The 19,833-nt window shown below is 40.6% G+C and overlaps 1 protein-coding gene across 1 annotated transcript in view; it reads right to left on the reverse strand.

Annotated features, from left to right (window-relative positions):
• Window positions 1–19,833, reverse strand: part of LDLRAD3 (low density lipoprotein receptor class A domain containing 3) — a 105,046-nt gene that overhangs the window by 46,278 nt on the left and 38,935 nt on the right. The window contains exons 3-4 of the mRNA XM_031505051.2: window positions 6,798–6,923; window positions 4,211–4,345 (exon numbers count right to left, since the gene is read on the reverse strand). Coding sequence (XP_031360911.1) covers window positions 4,211–4,345; window positions 6,798–6,923 — 261 coding nt within the window. The remainder of the gene's footprint in view (window positions 1–4,210; window positions 4,346–6,797; window positions 6,924–19,833) is intronic.

Here is a 19,833-nt window from a genome sequence, read left to right on the forward strand (position 1 = left end):
GGGTTAGATTTTTTGTTTTTTACTACATTGACAAGTTTTATATAAGCAGTTTATAAATGCCCCAGAGAAAAGAATGGAGACTTTGAAACTGTGTAAGCTTCTAAATGTGTCTTAGAATCATAGTGCAAATTAAATGAAAAGATACACAAAAATAAAAGGAGGAGGTATCCACATGGACAGTAGTGGACATTACCAAATTTACAGGACAAGAATTAACATCCAAATGTTTGCAAAACATTTAGTTTTTAAGTTGACCACAATGGTACTGTTTACAAACAACTGCAGAGCTAGAATTTCAGGAATATTACTGAAGTCAAAAGCCTCTTTTTACAGCAGCAGACAGAGTGAACACAGACTAGCAGCAATAAAACTCCCTTTCCTAGGCAACAGAGTTAAAGCTAGTAAAGATATTTAGCAACTTAAGAGAGAAAAAAGAAGGGCTGTGAAAGAAAAATTGGTTTGAATTGAACTACCCAGTATGCTTTTGTTAGCATTGAAGTCTTCTAAACTAAAAGTACAAAATGGAGGAGAACTGTGAGAACACATTTAGATTAAAAAAAATCCCAAACAAATTAAGAGAATAAATTAAACATCATCCTAGAGTTGAACACATTTATATGGTTGCTGGAAGATACCGAGAAGGAGTAATTCCTTCTGAATTTAGTGGATGCCTGTCACAGAACAGGAAATCCCCCCAGCAGCAGACAGACCTGAGGAGTACACCCAGAGTAGATGCTATGAATGATTAAGATTAACACTGTCAGCTAAATACGTGGGAAAGAGAAACTTTCCTCTGAATTGAGAACAGTTAAACAGAGAACACAAGCAAAAGTTTCTAATTGCTGCTGGTGTTCTTAAACCTGGAGTAATACCCTAGAAAGAACAGTTCTTTCTGTTAAGTAATTAATATATTTGACTGGTATGAATAATTCAAGCAATTATATCCTCCATCCAATCCCAAGATTCAAGCACATTCTTTGATGAATACATCACATTCCAGATTAAGGCAAATATTTTGCCATGCTACTTCACTGCTGGAAAACTGAGATGACCAAAGTATACCTGGGAGGGACTAAAAGAATTGCTCTGAAGTTTATCATGGCAGTGACAAGAGCTACAGATAACTTCTGTCAGGAATTAGAGAATTCTTTGACTTGCTGCGAAATTGGCACTTTTTAATCTGACACTCTCCTCATGACATACAAACCTTTATAAAATACACAACACTCAGTTACAAGTGTTAGGGAGAAAGGAGAGCAGGAACACCCTCCAAAATTTGATCTTCTCATTTTCACAACTAAATATAGGGCCCTCCCTCCTGTCAAATTAATCTACTCTTATTTGTGACTAAAATTAATCTTTCTAAATGCATGTCTTCAGGTTCATCTCAAATTACAGCATGTTAGCAAAGCTGCCATTCATTGAGGATAGCACATTTTAAAGTGTTCCATGTCAAAGATGGGTCAGTATGTTTTTCAGTAGGAGGCCACATTCCTGTTTTCCTTGTCTGCAGAGTGACCCTTCTTGACTGAAAAGATCCTTATGCACGGAGGAGGAGTATCTGACAAAACCAAACTGATATACTGCTGAAGCTTTGCAGCAATGACAGCAGGATACAGGAGGCCTTTGAAGTTCATGGAAGAGCAGGAAGAGGTGATAATTTAAAAAGCTTGTCAGTATACCCAAGAGCAGAAGGAGAGCAAAGTAGCAATTAATAATTCACACTTCTATTTCCCATGTTGTCCTAGAATCTCAAAACAGTTTGCAAACATTGATTAAGTCTAATGGCATGCCCCTGAAGCAGACAAGCACAGCTGAGGCTCTATTCCTACCAGCCAGGATGGCACTTTGGGAGCATTTCCTTTAGCTGATCTATGCCCTATCTTCCCCATCTGTTAAACGGTGATAACGACACTATCATGTAGTGGTTCAGAAGCTTAGTGACTTCTAAATCAACACATTTACAGTTAGAAAAACACAGCACACAAGGAAAAATCTCGTATGTCAGATTACACTCAATTACACTGAACTAAAGCTACCACATATGATATTACACAGCCAGTGTGTATCTTCATTTTATAACACCCTACAGATTTGCCTTGCCCTGTCCCTAAGTACCCAAAGCACTTGAGTTCTAGTTAATGACCAGGATTCATGGCTACTGTGTGAATGTGAACACATCGTAATTACAGTAATTACATCTGCTGTGGAAAGAATTGTGAGAAATTAAAGACTGTCCACAGCAGTGTCTAATTCCCAATTAACACAAAGTAGTTGCTGTGCTTGCAAGCCAGAACAGACATACCAATAGTTGCAAGCTCCAGAGGGAATTGTAATTTATATTCAGATGGGAAGTTGAACACATCACACTGTTTTAATCCTAGCTTTGAAAGACAGGTACCCACACATTGTCCACTTACAGATGGTGAAACAGCAATTCAGGGAGGCTGTGAGTTGCCAAAAAGAAAAGCCAATTACACAGGTTCCCCACAACCAGCATTTCACTTTGGGAACTCCTCATTCCCAACCCCATACTTGGACCATTTGTTTTTTAAATTAGCCCACAACCATGGCTGTTCTTGTCCTAGTGGAGAGAGTTTCTTCTTCCTGGTTTGGGCCTCTTTCGCATATATAATCAGAAAGAATTACTTTGCTTACCGTCTTACTAATCTAACATTTCCAGAAGGACCAAATATGAAGACAAAAGTAACAGCTGCATGAAATACAGCTCTTTTCTTCTCTTAAGCCTGACAGTCAGTTCCAAAAGCAGATTGTCATGACAACAAACAACCTGGAGGCAATCCAGCCAATTAATCTGCAGAGGAAGCAACCATCCCAATCTAAAAGAATAGCACTGCTGCTTTAAGCTTCAGAAGCCAAAAAAAAAAAAAGAAAGCAAAAGAAACCTTACCACCCAGATTAATGTGATTAGGCTGCTTTAGAGCCATAGTGAGGAGCAGCCCAGCCCTGAGCACACACTGGGCCCTCGGCAGCCCTTTCATCCCGCTCCCAACAGAGAGCAGGGGCAGGCCAGACCCTCTCCCAGGCTCTGACCCGAGCACAGCTACGTTCCCAGGCTGTGATGTAGTTCAGTACACAGAAGAGACAGCAAGATGACTCCTCCAACCTTTACATGTGGAGCCAAGGAAAGAGCTCATAGGTTAGGCAAAGGTATGACACAGAAGAGACTGTCACACACCACTGCTATAAAACCCTGTTTTGTCAGCATTGCTTTTGTGTGTTCTTCCTCTTCATCTGTGAGTTGTCAAGAATATTTATCAGCATCTTAAGCTCAGGATTATTTTATTTTCCACAAAGGACAAATTCACCAGTGCAGGTAGATAGTAAAGTAATTCTCTTTCAATTTCACTAATTACATCTTCCCTCTTTATCTCTCTTCCTGCTTTATCTCTCTTCATCTGTCCTGCTTTCTACAGAATAAAGCACACCACACCTCCCCTGAAAATATCCACCGCTTCCCATATTTTTTATACTTTGGTAGGAACTCAGACATTAAATGTCTAACAGCAGATGCCCAATACATACTGTTTGTTAACCTTGAGTCATTAATATATACTTCTTGTTTTATAAAATACTGTGGTATTAAGTTACAGAAAACAAAACTGAAAAACATTACCTGTAGTTTTATATGATAGGTTAAAAAGAATAAAAACGTCACTGTGTTTTGAGATCCTCCCAAGCCTCAATACACAAGAATTTTCAAATAAAAATTTTCTTCCCTGCCTTCAGGAGAAGGGTAGGAATAAATGTCTTCATTGTAGACCTGTCCTGCAGTTAAACATGTCTTTCAGAACATAACTGAGCAATGAAGATCTAAAGCTTTAAGCATACACAAGATTTACTCATCTGGTAAACAGACAGATTCACTTTCAACTCAGGTTTTACTATCAATCCCCCCAGGTCCAATCCATCTCACAGAAGTACTAAACAGATTCCCAGCAACTTCAGTGAGCATTGGATCACAGATTACAAGTGCTTCCTTGCAAAACTGTGTTTTTACTAACCTGAAAAAGATACCACTCTTCTGAGAATGCAATGTATACATGTGCACACTCTCCACACATTTCACTCTCACTATCTGCAGTGCTAGCCAACACAGAGCAAGCCAATAGAATTGTATTTTCTGCTGAGCCTGTTGTGTGTTGAGTTGGTAGAATATTGCAGAAGAGAATAAAACCCCTGTGCCTACCTTGAGGGCTTTCGCAGCTTTCTTCATCGCTGTTGTCCTGGCAGTTATTTTGACTGTCGCACACAAAGCTTTTATCAATGCAAAGACCATTTTTACAGTGGAATCGGGCAGTAGAGCAAAGCAAGGGATTTGCTGCTGCAGAAAGAGAAAGTGAGACCTTTCATTAGGAATTCTCTTGCTCAGGCAGTTAAATAGCTGATAAGCATCAACCACAGGTCACAACTCAACAGCTGGTCAATTTGTTGGGTATGTGGGAGTAACTTGGCAATCAAACCAGTCCTGGCCCTCTAACCAGGGAGAGCTGAAATTTCTAATTTATGCAAAACTCATTACAATTAGCAGAGATTTAGCCCACCCACAGTTGTGATAAGCCTTCTGTTCATTTTCATGAGAGCCCAATCATGATCACTGCTCCACATTTGCTCACACTGAAGACATATGGAGGGTAGAAGTGCCTACCATAAACACTGCCTGTTGATTCCCATTACAGAAGGCTCAGTTTAGCTGAAGTTTCCTATTATAAGACAACAATTTTGACTGAGAACTGCCAGGCAGTGGTTTATTTACCTCTGATTCTCTTGCCATTCTCCTCACTATTTTAAATTGATGTAACAGCAGTGTTGAAATCTCTCAGCCTCTCACTGTTTGAATTTCAATTCCTTTTTAAAGAACAATATTTGCACCCTTCATATATGTCATATATAACCATATCCTTCAACACAGTCATCACTTAGCTGAGACATGCATAATTTAGCTGGTTTTAATATCTACTCATAAATCAATCTCTGTCCTTTAATACTTTTTGGCACTTTTCTCTGAACTCCAAACAGTTTTTGTTAATGGAGTGAATGAAAAAGAATGCAGTTTTCCAACTGAAAATCTTTAAAAGGCTGCCTGTCTACTTCAAACTGCTTCTTCACCACAATAACAAAGGGGATTAGTTTCCAAATACTAACTGGCTTCCATTTTTCGTCTTTAAAGTCAGAGCTACATTTAGAGCTTAAATAAATAAATAAAACTTTAAAGTCTACCCTGCATATAGCTTGCAGGACAAAAATACTCCCAATTTTTCCAGCTCCCCAAGAGTTTGTTTAGCAAAAACATGCTAAAGTCCTTTAGTTTGAAACTGCTGCACACTTGCATACTACACTGATTTTTGAGGTCACCTCAGAACCTAAATGGTTGTTCCTCTTCATAAGCAGTAACTAGACATTTAGACATGTTAAAACCACCAAGTGCCTCACTGCCATAGAATAATGGGGAGGTCAATAGCATGTTATCATCAGCTGTAAGGTCCCATTAGAGCTACACACTACAAGCTCACAGGAAATTGTGTCATTCCTAATGAACTCCATAAGCTGGTGCACTTTGAGTTGAGACCTGCCACTTGTCAGTCCACCACCTTAAGGATATTCAAAGCCCTTTTGTCAAATCTTATTTTTAGTCCACTTGTTCAAGTGTAACTCAGAGTTATTTCCTTAGCCTTCAATGCTTCTCTGGCTTCACTTTCTCCATAGAAGTGCTGACTCCCTCCCACAGCCACATAGTCCTTGCAGGGCCCAGACCAGACTCTACAGGACAACAACAGATGCCAGCTTAAGAGAGATTCATGCTGTGGAACTGCACCAACCACCAACAAGCACCAACCACCAACAAGAAAGCCAAGTCCTCCATGAAGCAGACAGTGACAGATCACTCTAAAGATTGCCCCTTTTGTTATCTTTGAAAGCTGCTGTCTGCTGTCCTCCTCATGACCTTTAAAAGTCATTGAAAACAAAATCTCAGCATGCCTCTGACAGGAGAATGAGCAAGTATTTTGCCAAAAGCTTTCACCTAGACACCTGTGCTTTTACCAGCTCTTGATAGTAACAACAGAGCTGCTGGATTCAACGTAACATTCCCCTACTGCTATGATATATCCCTGCTAGTCTTACAGATACAAATAGATCTGTGTAGCCACATGCAGAGGGTTTAGCCCAAAAGAAACAGTACTTCAAATGATCTCTCTGCTACAGCTTCCCCGCTGCTGTGCATTGGCAGGCATGTCTGGCTTCAAGAATCTGCCTCTCCTTCCAAGAACCTGTTTCACTCAATATACCATTATTTGCTTTTCACTAAATATACAATTTTGTTTCACTAAATATACCATTATTTACTTTTTTGTTGTTTGAGAACACGCATAAACAGAGAAACTCAGATGTGCTGATGACCATAAATACATCATATTCTTCAGTGACAAAAACCAGGCAAATAAAAATGGAACAATTCAAATTATATTTAATATTTGTCCAATCTGAGTTACATCTGAGTACAGAGAATATGTTCAAAGCAAACATTCAGCTTAAAACTAATTTCAGGGGCTTGGAGTATCACACAGGCATTATATACAAAGCAAGACTGTGATGGACCTTAAAAAAAAGGCAGACTCATTTTCATGAAGTGAAAAGCCAAGGATCATCTGGGTTGTAAACGACAGGGAGAATATTTGACTCAGAAACAGAAGGCTACCGAATGTTTCCTTTCTAAGTAGCACCAATGAGTTGAAATAAGCTGCAGTGCCCTCACTTGCAAGCAGGCTCACACTTACTGCAGTTCTCCTCATCGCTGCCGTCGGGACAGTCCTCGAAGCCGTTGCACCGGAAGCGGCCAATGATGCAGTGGATCCCGCTGGCGCAGGGGAAGAACGTGGCACCACATTTGGATTTGGCTTTTGCTGCGAGAAGAGACAGAAGTGGGTCAAGGTCAGGGAAACAATTTACCAGGGTTAGAGATCCTGTTGTAGAAGTACAGTTAAAAGGGTGCTCTATGCAGTGCTTTTGGCACTGATGTTAGGTGCCTTCCAAGCAAATTAGTGGCTTTGTGAGACTAAGAAACACAAGAAATCCTCATAAAAATATTTTTCATGCTGCAAACACAAATAACACTGCCTTTATTCCACATGATGTATATAAAACTGGGTGCAAAAGGACCACTGTATCTCCTGCTGCATAGCACAGCTATTCATAAAATATTAAATCCTAACAATAGCATCAAAATGTGTTTAACACATAATTACAGAATCTTATTATGAGCTCAAGTACTACACATTTCTTATTTTACTGCACAGCCACTCTTCATAGCAAGAGAACACTGCCCTCAGCCATAGTAATGCAGACGGTTCCACCATGATGCTCAAGGCAGACACCAGTTATGTACTGTTATTGTATCACCAGCCTAGAACAAAACAACTCCCAACAAAAAATGCAATTTTACAAGACAAATGGTTACATTTTTGCTTTTTCAAATTATCTCATGACTTGATGGACCACGCCACAGGACACTGAAGACTTCAGACAGTCCACTCTAAAGCAAAGGCAGTTTCTGCAGGAGTATGCTGGTAACTGCAGGGAGGTGAGTACAGTGCAATGTGGTAAGGCCACTGATGGGAGAACATCAGGAAAGAAGCCAGATCCAGAGCTTGCTGGCCTTTTAAGCAAATGTTTCCTATTCCTACACCAAATCTACCAAATCTAAGATGTGCTTTCAACTCACAGGTTTTGAACTATGACAGACTGGGTACCACAGCAAGAGCCAAGTTTTTTAATGTGGCCTTATGGCACATCAATACACTAACCTGCACAGTTTTACAAGGCCAGGACAAGGCCAGGGACTATCAGTGTACAGACAAAAAAAAAAAAAAGTATATCTAATAGGAATAAACAGTATTAATTTGGAAGGAATCATCTCTTCCAGGATTAACTAAGTACAGCTGTAGCAAGGCCTTTTTCCATCACTCAACAGAGTACATATAAATTGTTTTAAACCACACCTACAGTAATTCTCACTTGCCTTAGTGTCCTCCAAAATCAAATTCTTTCAGTTGCTTTCTTACATGTTTTTCTTCATTTTATAACCAGTTTTCAATTAGAATTATGAAATACAAAGTAAGAGGTATCACTGAATTTCATATATTCAACTACCACTTTTTCTGAAGAGTATCCATGGTCCACTTGGGGAAAAGACAGTGAGCCATTACTTCACAGAAAAAGATAAATTACCTGTGCTTTAGACCTCTGGCAATAGAAAACCATCAGCAGAGACATTTGAAATATGCAATTCTTCATACAACTTCAAAGAGCAGCTTCTGTGTTAGAGTTCTGACACAGACAGATCTCAGCTAAATAATTCAGTAACCATAAGGTATGAGGCACCATCATACCCCCAAAGTCTTTAAACAAAGGCACCAAAACCGACTCCGTGTCATCAAGGCAAACAGTCTGTATTAATGCACTAACAAGCCAGCCAAGATGCTGCTGGAAGAGACTGATAATAGCACATGTATGTGAAGAGGTGCCCAGTGTTTCAATGTTGTGCTTTTGTTTTTGTTTTCCTTTCTATAAGAGCTAACATCTTTCTGAAACCCTACAGTGAACGCTCCCCAAATGCTTCTGGACAACTTATATTAGAGATGTATTTTGAGCCACAATAGTTCCAGAGGGAACAAAAGGAAGAAGTTCCAAGAGTTTCAAGAAGGAGAAGAAATAAGTAAAGGGGGAAGCAACTGTACTTTTGCCTCTGTTAACATTTACTGGATCCCATTTCTCCAAGCAGGTTTACTATTGTCACTTGGGGCCTGAATTCAGAGGCTATCAATTTTCTGGCAAATCATACTCAATGATGCTCTTTGTCCTCTCTGAAAATCTTGACAAATTAAGGCTTCAAAATTAGTTACTTCTAACATTTCTAGCATGGACCATTCTCTTACTCTTGTAGCCTATTCTTCCTGACAGATGTCAGACTGTGAACCATCAAAACCAGAGCCTCTAGCCCTCTGAAGAGGTCACGTGGCTGCACGTTCCTAAGCAGAGTGAAAATGCAGCAAGAAGTGGCAGTGAGCATTGCAAGAGCCCCATTCCAGATGTCACAACATCCTGGCCTGCTCTGGCCCCAAAGGGTACAAAGCACATCTGGGACATTTCCTTGAGTTATCACAGTAAAGCCATAAATAGTATTTAATGTTTGGCCACACCTGGAAGAAAACAATGCTGGAATGGCCAGGATCAAAGTCAAGAACTCTTTCTTCTATATAAAGCATAGAGATACCCCACCAAAAAAGAATGAGAAACCATTCAGGACAATTATCTAATATAAGTATTACTTAGATAGTTGTATAATGTTTAGTTAAACATTTTATCCCCAGACATCCTTCTATCTTCTCCTCCTCCTCTGAAGACAGCAGCCAGAGAACAAGAAAATTCTGTCTTAGAAAAACTGTTCATAAAAAAAACACATACTAGTAACCACAGACCAAAAATAAACAAGGAACCTTCAACACCTTCAAATTATCTCTATTTTTTATCTCTAAGTTTTCCTTTTCTATAGTCCACTGATTTTATTTTTTTTAACTGGAGATGAGGAAAAAATAACAAAGAAAACTAAAATTCAATTCTCTATATTTGTAACAGACATGATATATAAACCAATCCCAGTTCAAACTCACACTTATATTAGAGACCCTAGGAATATAAAAGAGCATTTCAGCCACCAAGGTGATTCACAAGTAAGTCAGTCACTAACTAGACTCAAGTCTTGCTCCCAGACAGAACTTAGTTTTCCAAGTTCCAATTCCAGACATAAAATGCATTTTTCATATGCTGTACGCAAATGCAGGAAAAATTAGAAACCAGGAAAGGCTTAGTCCAAGTCATATCCCCTGACTCTGGAGAACTCCACAGAAGAATTTCAGCTTTATTTTCAATTTGACATCCTTCTTGTCCCTGCCATAGTTTCCCAAGATTTTCAAGCAAGTGTTTTTTTGTCACTGCTGATAAAGTTCCTATGGAAATGACAAGCATTTCTTCCAGAGCAGAAACCTACCTTCCCATTCCACAGCATCTCTGCAAATACTCTAAATATGAAGGGCAATCATTTTCTTCAGGTCTTTGGCACCCTAACAAGTAACAGATACATATACCAGGATCATGACAGCCTACAGAATATTCAAGTCATGTGCTGCACTATCCCAGCATTCCTTTGCAATTTCAACTCCCATTACATGACTGTTACAAAGAGTTTTCTTCTCCTTTGCCTATCATTGTGTCTCCTACTGCACAGGTTAAGAGTTTTCAGGCAAATCTGTATGTGAGAAGCTTTATGTTTATCTAACAGGAGAAATCTATTTGGCTATTTCAGTGATTTCAGCCTCAATAAGCTTTCAAGGACAGCACTGTCTTTGCAATCTGCATTCTTCTCTGCTACGCTTGGTTGCAACAGGCTCAGGGTAATCAAGAATTACAGGGATATCAGGAAATGACAGACCAGAAGTGAAAAAATGAACAGGCACATGTGGATTGTTTGACCTTATTTATCCAAGGTATTACAACCAGCTAAAGGAAAGGGAAGGGAGGAAATTGGTTGTTTTTAAAGGAACTTGCAGGCAAGTCTCCCTGAACCCATGTCTCCAGAAAGAAGAAACCCAGAGACCACACACTGGACAGGAAGGGGTGAAATACAGCACGAAACCACAGAGCAACTTACAAAACTGTCACTAAAGAAAGGCTATTCAAATTCAGATCCTGTGTTGATTCAATACAGCAAGTACAAAAAATAGCCCAAAAAACTGCCATTCAACCAATTTGTAAGCCTGTGGCAGAAAGGATCAATTCACTCCAGTTCCACTCTTCATTTGTTACTTACTCACTCGGCAGAAGCGACCCAGGACTGGAAGATTAATGTGAATCTGTATTTACATTACACAAAAGGGAATTGCCGCGGTATTTAAAAAGAGGTGTCACTGAACCACCATGAACTTGAGGAGCCTCCTATGACTCCATCACCCATGAGAAGAAATTGCTTTTCACTATAATACTCTTTTTCTTCTCTTAAAATTCAAACATGAAGCAAATGGCAAAGATGGTGGCAGAGAGTTGCTGGCCACAGTACAAGTTTGCCAAATGTTCCCTCCAGGTTGCTTCACTTAAGCTCAAAAAACTATTTTGGCAGTTGTATGTGTGAGTGCGTGAAGTCGCTCCTTATGCTACACAGAACCTAATCCTCCCACCCTGTACTTTCAAAGCTCTAAAAAAAATACTAACTTCCCATCAGGACCAGTAGTACACTCCACTGACGATGTGACAGTTTGCAGGCACAGCTCTGCAGCAGTAACAGAAAAACATTTTCCTATCTTTAGGATCCCAAGTGTGAAACTGTACTATTTTTAAAAAAGCGTAATCCGTTTTATTATTTCTCAGCAGAGATTCACAATAGCAGAGGAAAAGAAAACAGATTTGGCAATACTCTGTAAATCCTTATGCTGTACATAGATAACACTTTTCAATAAAATCAATTTTGATACTCCATACTACAATGACTTGGAACCTGAATAGAAGGTTACAACTGATCTACAATGGGCAGATGATTTTTATTTTCATAGATAAAGCAGCAAAGACATCAAATGCATTTTATAATTAACAGTATTAACTATAAGTTTAACAAGATCAAGTGTGAGGTGCTGCACCTGGGTCAAGGAAAACCCTGATGTGAAGACAGGCTGGAGGGTGAATGGACTGAGAGCAGCCCTGCCAAAAGGGACGTGGGGATTCTGGTGGATGAGACTGGACATGACCCGGCAATATCCACCTGCAGCCCAGAACATCAAATGCATCCTGGGTAGCATCCAAAGTAGTGTGGCCAGCAGGGCAGTGAAGGGCATTGTGCCTCTTTACTCTGTCCTTGTGAGACCCTTGGAGTGCTGCATCCAGCTCTGGGGTTCTCAGCAGAGGAGGGACATTGACCTGTTAGAGGGAGGCTGGAGAATGGATCACAGGGCTGGCACCTCTCCTGTGAGACAAGGCTGACAGAGTCGGGGTTGTTCAGCCTGACAAAGCGAAGGCTCTGGGCTGACTTTACTGTGACCCTTCTGTAGCTGAAGAGGATCTACAAGAAAGCTGGAGAGGGACTATTTACAAGTGTATGTGGTGACAGGACTTAAGCTGAAGGGAGTAGTAAATTTAGACTGGATATAAGGAATAAATTCTTTAATGTGAGGGGGGGGTGAAGCACTGGAACAGGGTGCTCAGGGAATGCTGAGCAGATGCTTCATCCCTGGAAGTGTTCAAGGCCATGTTGGATGGGTACTAAGCAAGCCAGTCTAGTGAAAGATATCCCTGCTCATGGCAGGACTGGAACCAGATGATCTTTAAGATCCTTTCCAACCCAAACCTTTCTGTGATACAATGACTGTTACAGTTGAGCCAGCTTATTTACACCTCAAGCATTTCACAGGTAGTTATAGTGAACTGCACACTAATTACTGCATGCAACATGCAAAGAGCACATAGCAGGCACCCCACACGATGTGGCCAGCAGAGAAGCCTATTTCCTTCTTTTAACTTTACAAACATTTCTGTTTTAAAATGTTTGTCAATTATTTTGTAATTGAAAGTGAGGAAACAGGACACAGCAGATACAACGTACAGATTGAAGTAAACTGCACAGAACTTGAGCGTCTTTGAACTACATTGTTGCCTTAGAACTTCTCCAAGAAGCAATCAAGCAAAGTAACTTTCTGCTGCTTCACAGCTACACATCTCAACAATGGATAATGATTTATTCAGCTAATCAAAACTTGATTGCTTGCATTCAACAACAGCAACTCTCCAGACAGAAACCACTGCGTGCAGATGCTGCATTATTGCACAGCCATTAGTATTTTCCTGACTTTGATAATAAACCACCTTAAACTTCTCTGCTGTGGTTAATTTTGGTAAGGGATGCTACAGCCACATCAGACAGCACTGTAAAACCAGATTCTTTTGATGAATGTGTGGTGAGATGCAGCATTTCAGTAAAGCTTTACATGAACGAGATAAAGGTTTCAACTTCAATTTACAAAGGATTGATTTGGTAACAATATGTAACACAAGCTGGATGGCATTAGGATATGATTCCTTTATATAAACCCTAACCCTGTTAACAGTTATTTTGCATCAGTTAACTGCTGTTTGGACTCTACAGTATTTTCAGTTCTGTTCCCAACAGGAAAGACACTGCTACCTGCAGTCACTCAGCTGCCTCAGCACTGAAGGCAAATGCATCATTTGTTGGTTCAGAGAGCTCTGGAACAGGGCTGCCTTGCAGAACAACACAGAAGTTTCACTTTCTCTGCTTGCTTTTTTCCTATCTAGAAAAAAGCTAGCACCTGAGTAATATTGTCAGTATAAAATGCAATTGACAGTCCACTATGCCAGAACTTCTCCAATTCAAAACTAAGCAACTATTTAAGTCACTGAGTTATGATACAAAACACAGGCAACTGCAGAGCATTCATTGCACCCACAAAAAGCCCTTGGGTCACTCTTACTTTTTCTCACTGTTTAACAAGGCAGGTGAAAGAGTTGCTATTCTTAAACTGCTAAAGGAAACACAGAGAAAAAGAGCCTAAAATATGCTTTATTTTAAAGGAAGCAATTTTATGGGATTTTAAGTAGTGAAATTAGCCCAGTAGGAAGCATCAGAAGTTGCCTCCGATATAGTAAACTATCAACCACTTACATGAGCAATATCTACAATGTTGTTAGCAGTGAGACAGAAAGGACAATGCTAAAGCAAAAAAAAGCCAAGTAGTCTCCTGCCATGAAGAGTAAATGGTTTCCTTCTAAAAGAAAGCACTTCAGAGTTGAATTACTATGGTTCGGCAGCCTTTAGTTCTTGCAGACAATAAGGCCCTAAAATAATCTTTCATGGTCTAGGAATCTATGTTTTAGTTCTTCAAAATCATCACAAAGCAGAGATGTCAGAAGAGAGCACAAACAAAAACCTTGGTTTTCAGACATTCAGTAAAGCAGTTTCTCACTAAGAGAAGTATTTCAGAAGTTACTATTCACTAAACAACCCAAACAATAACATCATACTAAAGGATAAAGCACAATTTCGGAGCTGTTAAGTTACTCAGGATGCAAACAGGCAGGACAGAACATCACCCTTAAGGCACTTTAACAGCAGTACTTCTCAGGAACATCTATGTGTCTGATGGGCTACAATCCCTCACTCCATTCTGGGATACTACCTACTTGCTCTTTTTCTTTCAGTTCTGCCACTGATTCCATTCAACTGTTAAACTTGTCCAATTCCAAGTTCTCCAACTAGACTATTTAGTGACCTCCATCAAGAGGATTAAATAATTAGCATCACAAACCCTCTTGATCTCCCTGTATAAAAAGCTATCAAACATAAGCAGCTATTGCACTTCCCCTACTCATGTGTAATTGAGCTTCAAATGAAACATTTACCATGGTCACTTAATTACAAATCTTATTATAACTACTAAGTATTTGGTTGCTTAATCATGAGTAAAAAAAGAGCTAATTCCAGTTTGATATTCCAAGTTTGAGAGCCATCTGAGTAAGTGGCAAAAAGATCAGCAGCTGCATTACAGCATCTTCCCAATTAATGCTGATGCTCATTTCATGTGTTGTTTAATATCCAGCTTTGCTTAAGAATTCTGATGTTTTTTACCTACCTGCAAGAAATATTCCAGGTCAACCAGGAGATGACAGGAAGCAGCAAGAAACACAGGAGACTTAAAAGCACTCAGTGATTTTGAGATGTGACTAGAAGTCCAGAGGTCTTCCATGTGTGCATATGTGCACCTACTACAAAACATAAAACTACCTTTATTGAGAAATTCCTAGCTTTCTGCTATATATTCTAGCTGTCTGGAAAAAGAGGAGTTAATTTCATTAGATTTTTACACAAATTATTACTGGGTTCTAAGTAACTATGAGACAACAGAAGATTGATTTGCTGGAATCCTAGCATATAACAATGCTTATTCCACTAACATTAATACACAAAATCCACTGACAGCAGCTTTTCATTGCCATGATCCTTTCAGGATGCTAATTAGCATCTGGCTTCTCTCTTCCTAAGTTCAGACCCTGCTGTTAGATTTTCTCCTTCCATATATTAACACAATCCCTCCCGAAAGGTGTCAATATAAAAAGTAATCCCTATTTATCACCCTGTAAGGGATCCACCTGTCTAGAAGAGGCATGGGGATCTTTGGCCAACTCAGTGAGCAGGCATTAAACTGAAGGACTCAGGGTGTGAGCTCCATAGTGGCAACACTCCCTACATCACATCCAGCTGGGGAGTAAGACAGGCCAACTACAGCAGCAAATGTTCCTTATCTGGTTACCAACGTGAGAAACAGAAGGAAAAGCACCTCAAGGGTGTCTGTGGCTTTGGTGGATTCTCCCGCATCCCTACCTTCAGGAAGATGTGCAGGAACTATTTACCTGTCTGAAATGCCTGTACACGCACACACACAGCACGGGGAAAAAAACAGGCAGAATTAGAGATCTGTGTGCACATTCCCACTGCAGTTACAGAGACATGGTGGGATAGCTCACATGACTGGAATGCTGTCACGGATGGCTACATCCTTTCTAGGAAATTAGGCTATTTTCTTCTCACAGACCAGCAATGTGGGGTGGTGGAACTGCTCTTCATGTGAGAGAGCAACTGGAATGTCTCGAGCTCTGCCTCAGGCTGGGTGAAGAACCAGACAAGAGCTCACAGGTAAGAAGTCAACATGTAAGGGACAAGCTGGGTGACACCTCTGTGGGTGTTTGCTACAGGCCACCCTGTCAGGAAGGGGAAGTCAATGAAAAATTCTCCAGCGAGCTGCAAGAAGCCTCACAGTCACAGGCTCTGGTGCTCATGGGGAACTTCTGCCACCCTGATCTCTGCTGGAGATCTGGGCACATGGGAGCCCAGGAGGCTCCTGCAGAGCACTGATGGCAACATTTGGACACGGGTGGTGGAGGAGCCACCAAGGAGATGTGGGCTGCTGGAGAGGTGTGCTGACAAACAAGGAAGGACTGGCTGGAGATGTGAAGACTGGGGGCAGCCTTGACTGCAGCGACCATGAGATGGTGGAATTCAAGATCCTGAGTGGAGGAAGCCAGGCAGTAACTGGAATTACAGCCTGGACTACATGAGAGTTAACTTTGGCATCCTCAAGGCCAAAGGAATCTGAAGGAGAATCCTATGAGTTATGGCCCTAGAAGGTAGGAGGGTCCAAGAGAACAGGCTAATACTCAAGTAGTGCTTCCTCCTACCTCCAGATTGTTTAATTTCTTATTCATAGGGATGCACCAAAGAGGGCAGGTACATCCCTAAGAGTAAGAAATCAAGTGAAGAGGGCAAAAGACAGGTATGAATAAATAAGGAGTTTCTGGCGACCAAAGTTCACAACCATCTAACCCTCTGGTAAGTACTTGGAACCTTATCACAGCCACTCCACACTTCCCAAAGTAGCAGACAGAGGTTTGATGAACTAAAGACTACAAGTTCAGCTGTAATACTTTTTGTGTTACAATCATAAGGTTGTAACAAAATCCTCACATGTGAAAAAGTGGTTTCAATGCTGGAGTTCCCCTTTTAAGATTTTTTGAGTTTACTTAGTTTTTTTTAAGTGCCAGGTCACTAAAACACTTACTTGTAAATAAGCAACTAATGAACACTTATCTTCTCCAAAATGCAGTGAGCCTTGATATAAGACCACTTCACAGCAATTTAGCTCACACTTGCCTATAAGCTGTTCACTAGCAAGACAGAATACAACTTATCAGCAATGGTAACTTCTCCAAGCTAAAAAATGCACCTGGCTAGCAGCTATGGACTGCAGCAGCTGAGATGCCTTCACCTTTATACATGATGGGGCAGTGCAAAAACTTGTTGCAGGCATGCAAGGCTGGATCTTAATCCCAGGAATCTGTAAGGATCTCTTTAAAATATCACCCTGCATCTCATCTTCTGTAGAATTACTCTTAGTCTACACCTGGCTTTAATTGATGCTTTAAGAATAATTTTCTGGGGCTACTGAATATTAAGTCAAAGTCAGTAATCTTTACGGATGGGTAAAGTCCTGGCCCACTGCTGTATTTCTAGATCTCAACTGGTTTAGACAATCCCCTCTGAATGAGGCAGACATTTCTTTTTAACAAAACACCACATCTCTTCAGTGCACTGAGTTCTGCTTGTCTAACTGAAAACCTAATACTTAAAAGGATAGGAGCCAGAGTTACTTTGTGCCCTTTGTTCCTGTACATGAAAGCCATTCATTAGAATGACCCTGTTAAGTGGTTAAATCCAAGCAAAATATCTTCAGCTGTAATAGCTAGACTATCATAATAAGCACTTATTAAATACCTTATAAAGACTGTAGCACTCATTGTCTCTACAAGTTTTTTTTTCTCCCAGCTTTTAAAGTGGCTATTAAAGCTGGTTACTTGTTCTTAACAGTGTGGAAGTCATGATTTTGACTGCTCTCAGAGCAAACCTTAACAAGGTGAGGACACACATCTAAATTCAGAATGTTGCCAGAATTATGAATTATTTGAACTGTTAGTAATGGCCATTTAGCACTAAATTTTGCCTTTGTAGTAATTTTGAAACTTACAAAGGGAAAAGCATACATAATATGACTTAGTATATCAACTTGTGAACTTCCTATAGAGCAGACTCAAAGCGTGCTCTTGACTGAGGGCAAACTCCATGATTTACCCTTTTTTTTTTTTAAAAGCAGTGAACAGCAGCGAATCTAAAGGCCACCTCCTGAAATACACCCTACATCAAAGAGGGCAGAACAAGGCAGTTTGACAGTCCTCATTTGAGGCTTCCAAGCATATGACATGGCTTTGAAGCTGTTGCAGCACCCACTCAAACCACCTTCTTCCTACTGCAGCCTGTGCCAGCAAGTGTAGGAGTTATTGCACTCAAGAGCTTCTCCAATGACAGACCAACTTCCTCAGACGTGAATTTGGCTCCAGTGGGATTTTTTCTTTTTTAAATACTTTCCAGCCCTCAGATGCAGCTGTTAAAAAAATAACTCTTTTGTAGAAACTGAATGCAATTAAGCCAGTCAAAATTCACCTGAAGAAAACCTAGCTAATCTGCCTTTGTTCTCCAAGAGTTTCAGTTTCCCAAATGAAAGGGTTTAGAGCACAGTAAAATATTCTTCCCATGATCTAGGAAACCCGGGCTACTAATTGCAGAGCGTGGATTTCACGTGGCATTGCTGTGAAAGACTCTCTGTCTCTCCCCCAGGGCCGTGTGTAGCTGTTCATGACGAACCCGTGGCCTCGCTGCTCCTCAGCGTAGGGAGCTCCAACACCTGTTGCAAGTGAACACCAGAGGGAGCAGTAAACACTTGTCTGGTAAGAAAGAGTCATACTGGGGATGGAAAAAACAAGGAAAATAAGGTACAGCAAACCTCGGGGAAACTCTGAAATAGTTACTGTGTGCTGCACTTTCAAACTACAAGATACTGCTAATCAGGTTTAAGTCCCCACCAGAGCAGAGACAACGAAGATTTTAGAGCAAGTGTGCAGATACAAACACTGAATGATGTAGGCTTACTTGTGCAACGTCTCCCACCCCAGCACTCCACACCCCGATGACACCAGATCTATAAAATCTTCTGAGACTATAAAGCATTATACAAAACCCTGTGTGCATTTAGATATATTAAATGGAAATGCAAACATACTCAGCATAGAAAAGATACACACAGAATGGAATGTGACAAAAAAGGTCATGTTATACATAAACACACAGTTACAACTCTACGGGGTAAAAGCAAGAACATAGTTAAGAGACACACAAGAGACAATAAAATCAAAGATTAATATGCTAACATCAGCAATGAACAAGTAATTACAGGACTACCTCAAATGTAATTCCACTTACCTGACAAAGACAGTTAAAAGTGCTTGCAAAACCAGCAAAAGAAGCATGGTCAAAACTGTAACAAGAACACATTCCCACCTCATACCTTCATCCTTGCACTACTGTATGCAGCCTACCAGGTGTAGGAGTTCCTACAGTGTTTGTCACCAGACCCTGGGTTCAGCAGGGGTCCCAAGGGCTTCCGTTTTCTGACACAGAAACAGAAATGTCCTTACTGGATCTACTGGACACTTGGATTAAACTGTTTACTCAGACTGCCCAAATAGAAGTCACAGTGCTCAGGACCTTGAGAGTTAGCCTGCTACTGTGAAACTGCAGAAAAACTTGGCTCACCACACCATGCTGAGTGCAACCCAGGACTGCAGGTATTACAAAACCTTTAGTTCTGATTGCACTGGGCTCCCTGCAAGCACATGTGTCTCAAGAAAAGAGACAAAACTGACCTTTAGCAGAAGCCTGCTTGGCAGGTGGTTTCAATACCTGTCTGGGGAATCCTAATTATAATGGACCATTTTCATGCAGCACTTCATTTAATAAAGACATTCTCCCCCATGGAGGAGACTTGCTCTGTCTGAAGGACGATCAGAGACCAAGGTTTGATGACGATGGATTGCTGGTGATGAAATGAGCTTTTTATTACCACAGTTCCGGATGTTCCTACAGACCAGCTCTTGCTAGCCAGCCCAGTAGTGTGTTGGCAGCACATCCTTACAAGCGTGGATGATGCCCCATTGTTCAGACATCTATACAATCCAGTCACAGCTTTTAGCATTGACTCAGAAACCTGCTTTACCTTTATGTTTGTTTTGAATGAGCAACAGCACCAACCAGAAACAGAAACAGTGAGACATAGGTTTCAAACATGAGAACATGCTGCCCCAAGGCTATCC

Source organism: Lonchura striata, chromosome 6 (genome assembly GCF_046129695.1).
Source record: "Lonchura striata isolate bLonStr1 chromosome 6, bLonStr1.mat, whole genome shotgun sequence".
NCBI classification, from domain to species: domain Eukaryota; kingdom Metazoa; phylum Chordata; class Aves; order Passeriformes; family Estrildidae; genus Lonchura; species Lonchura striata.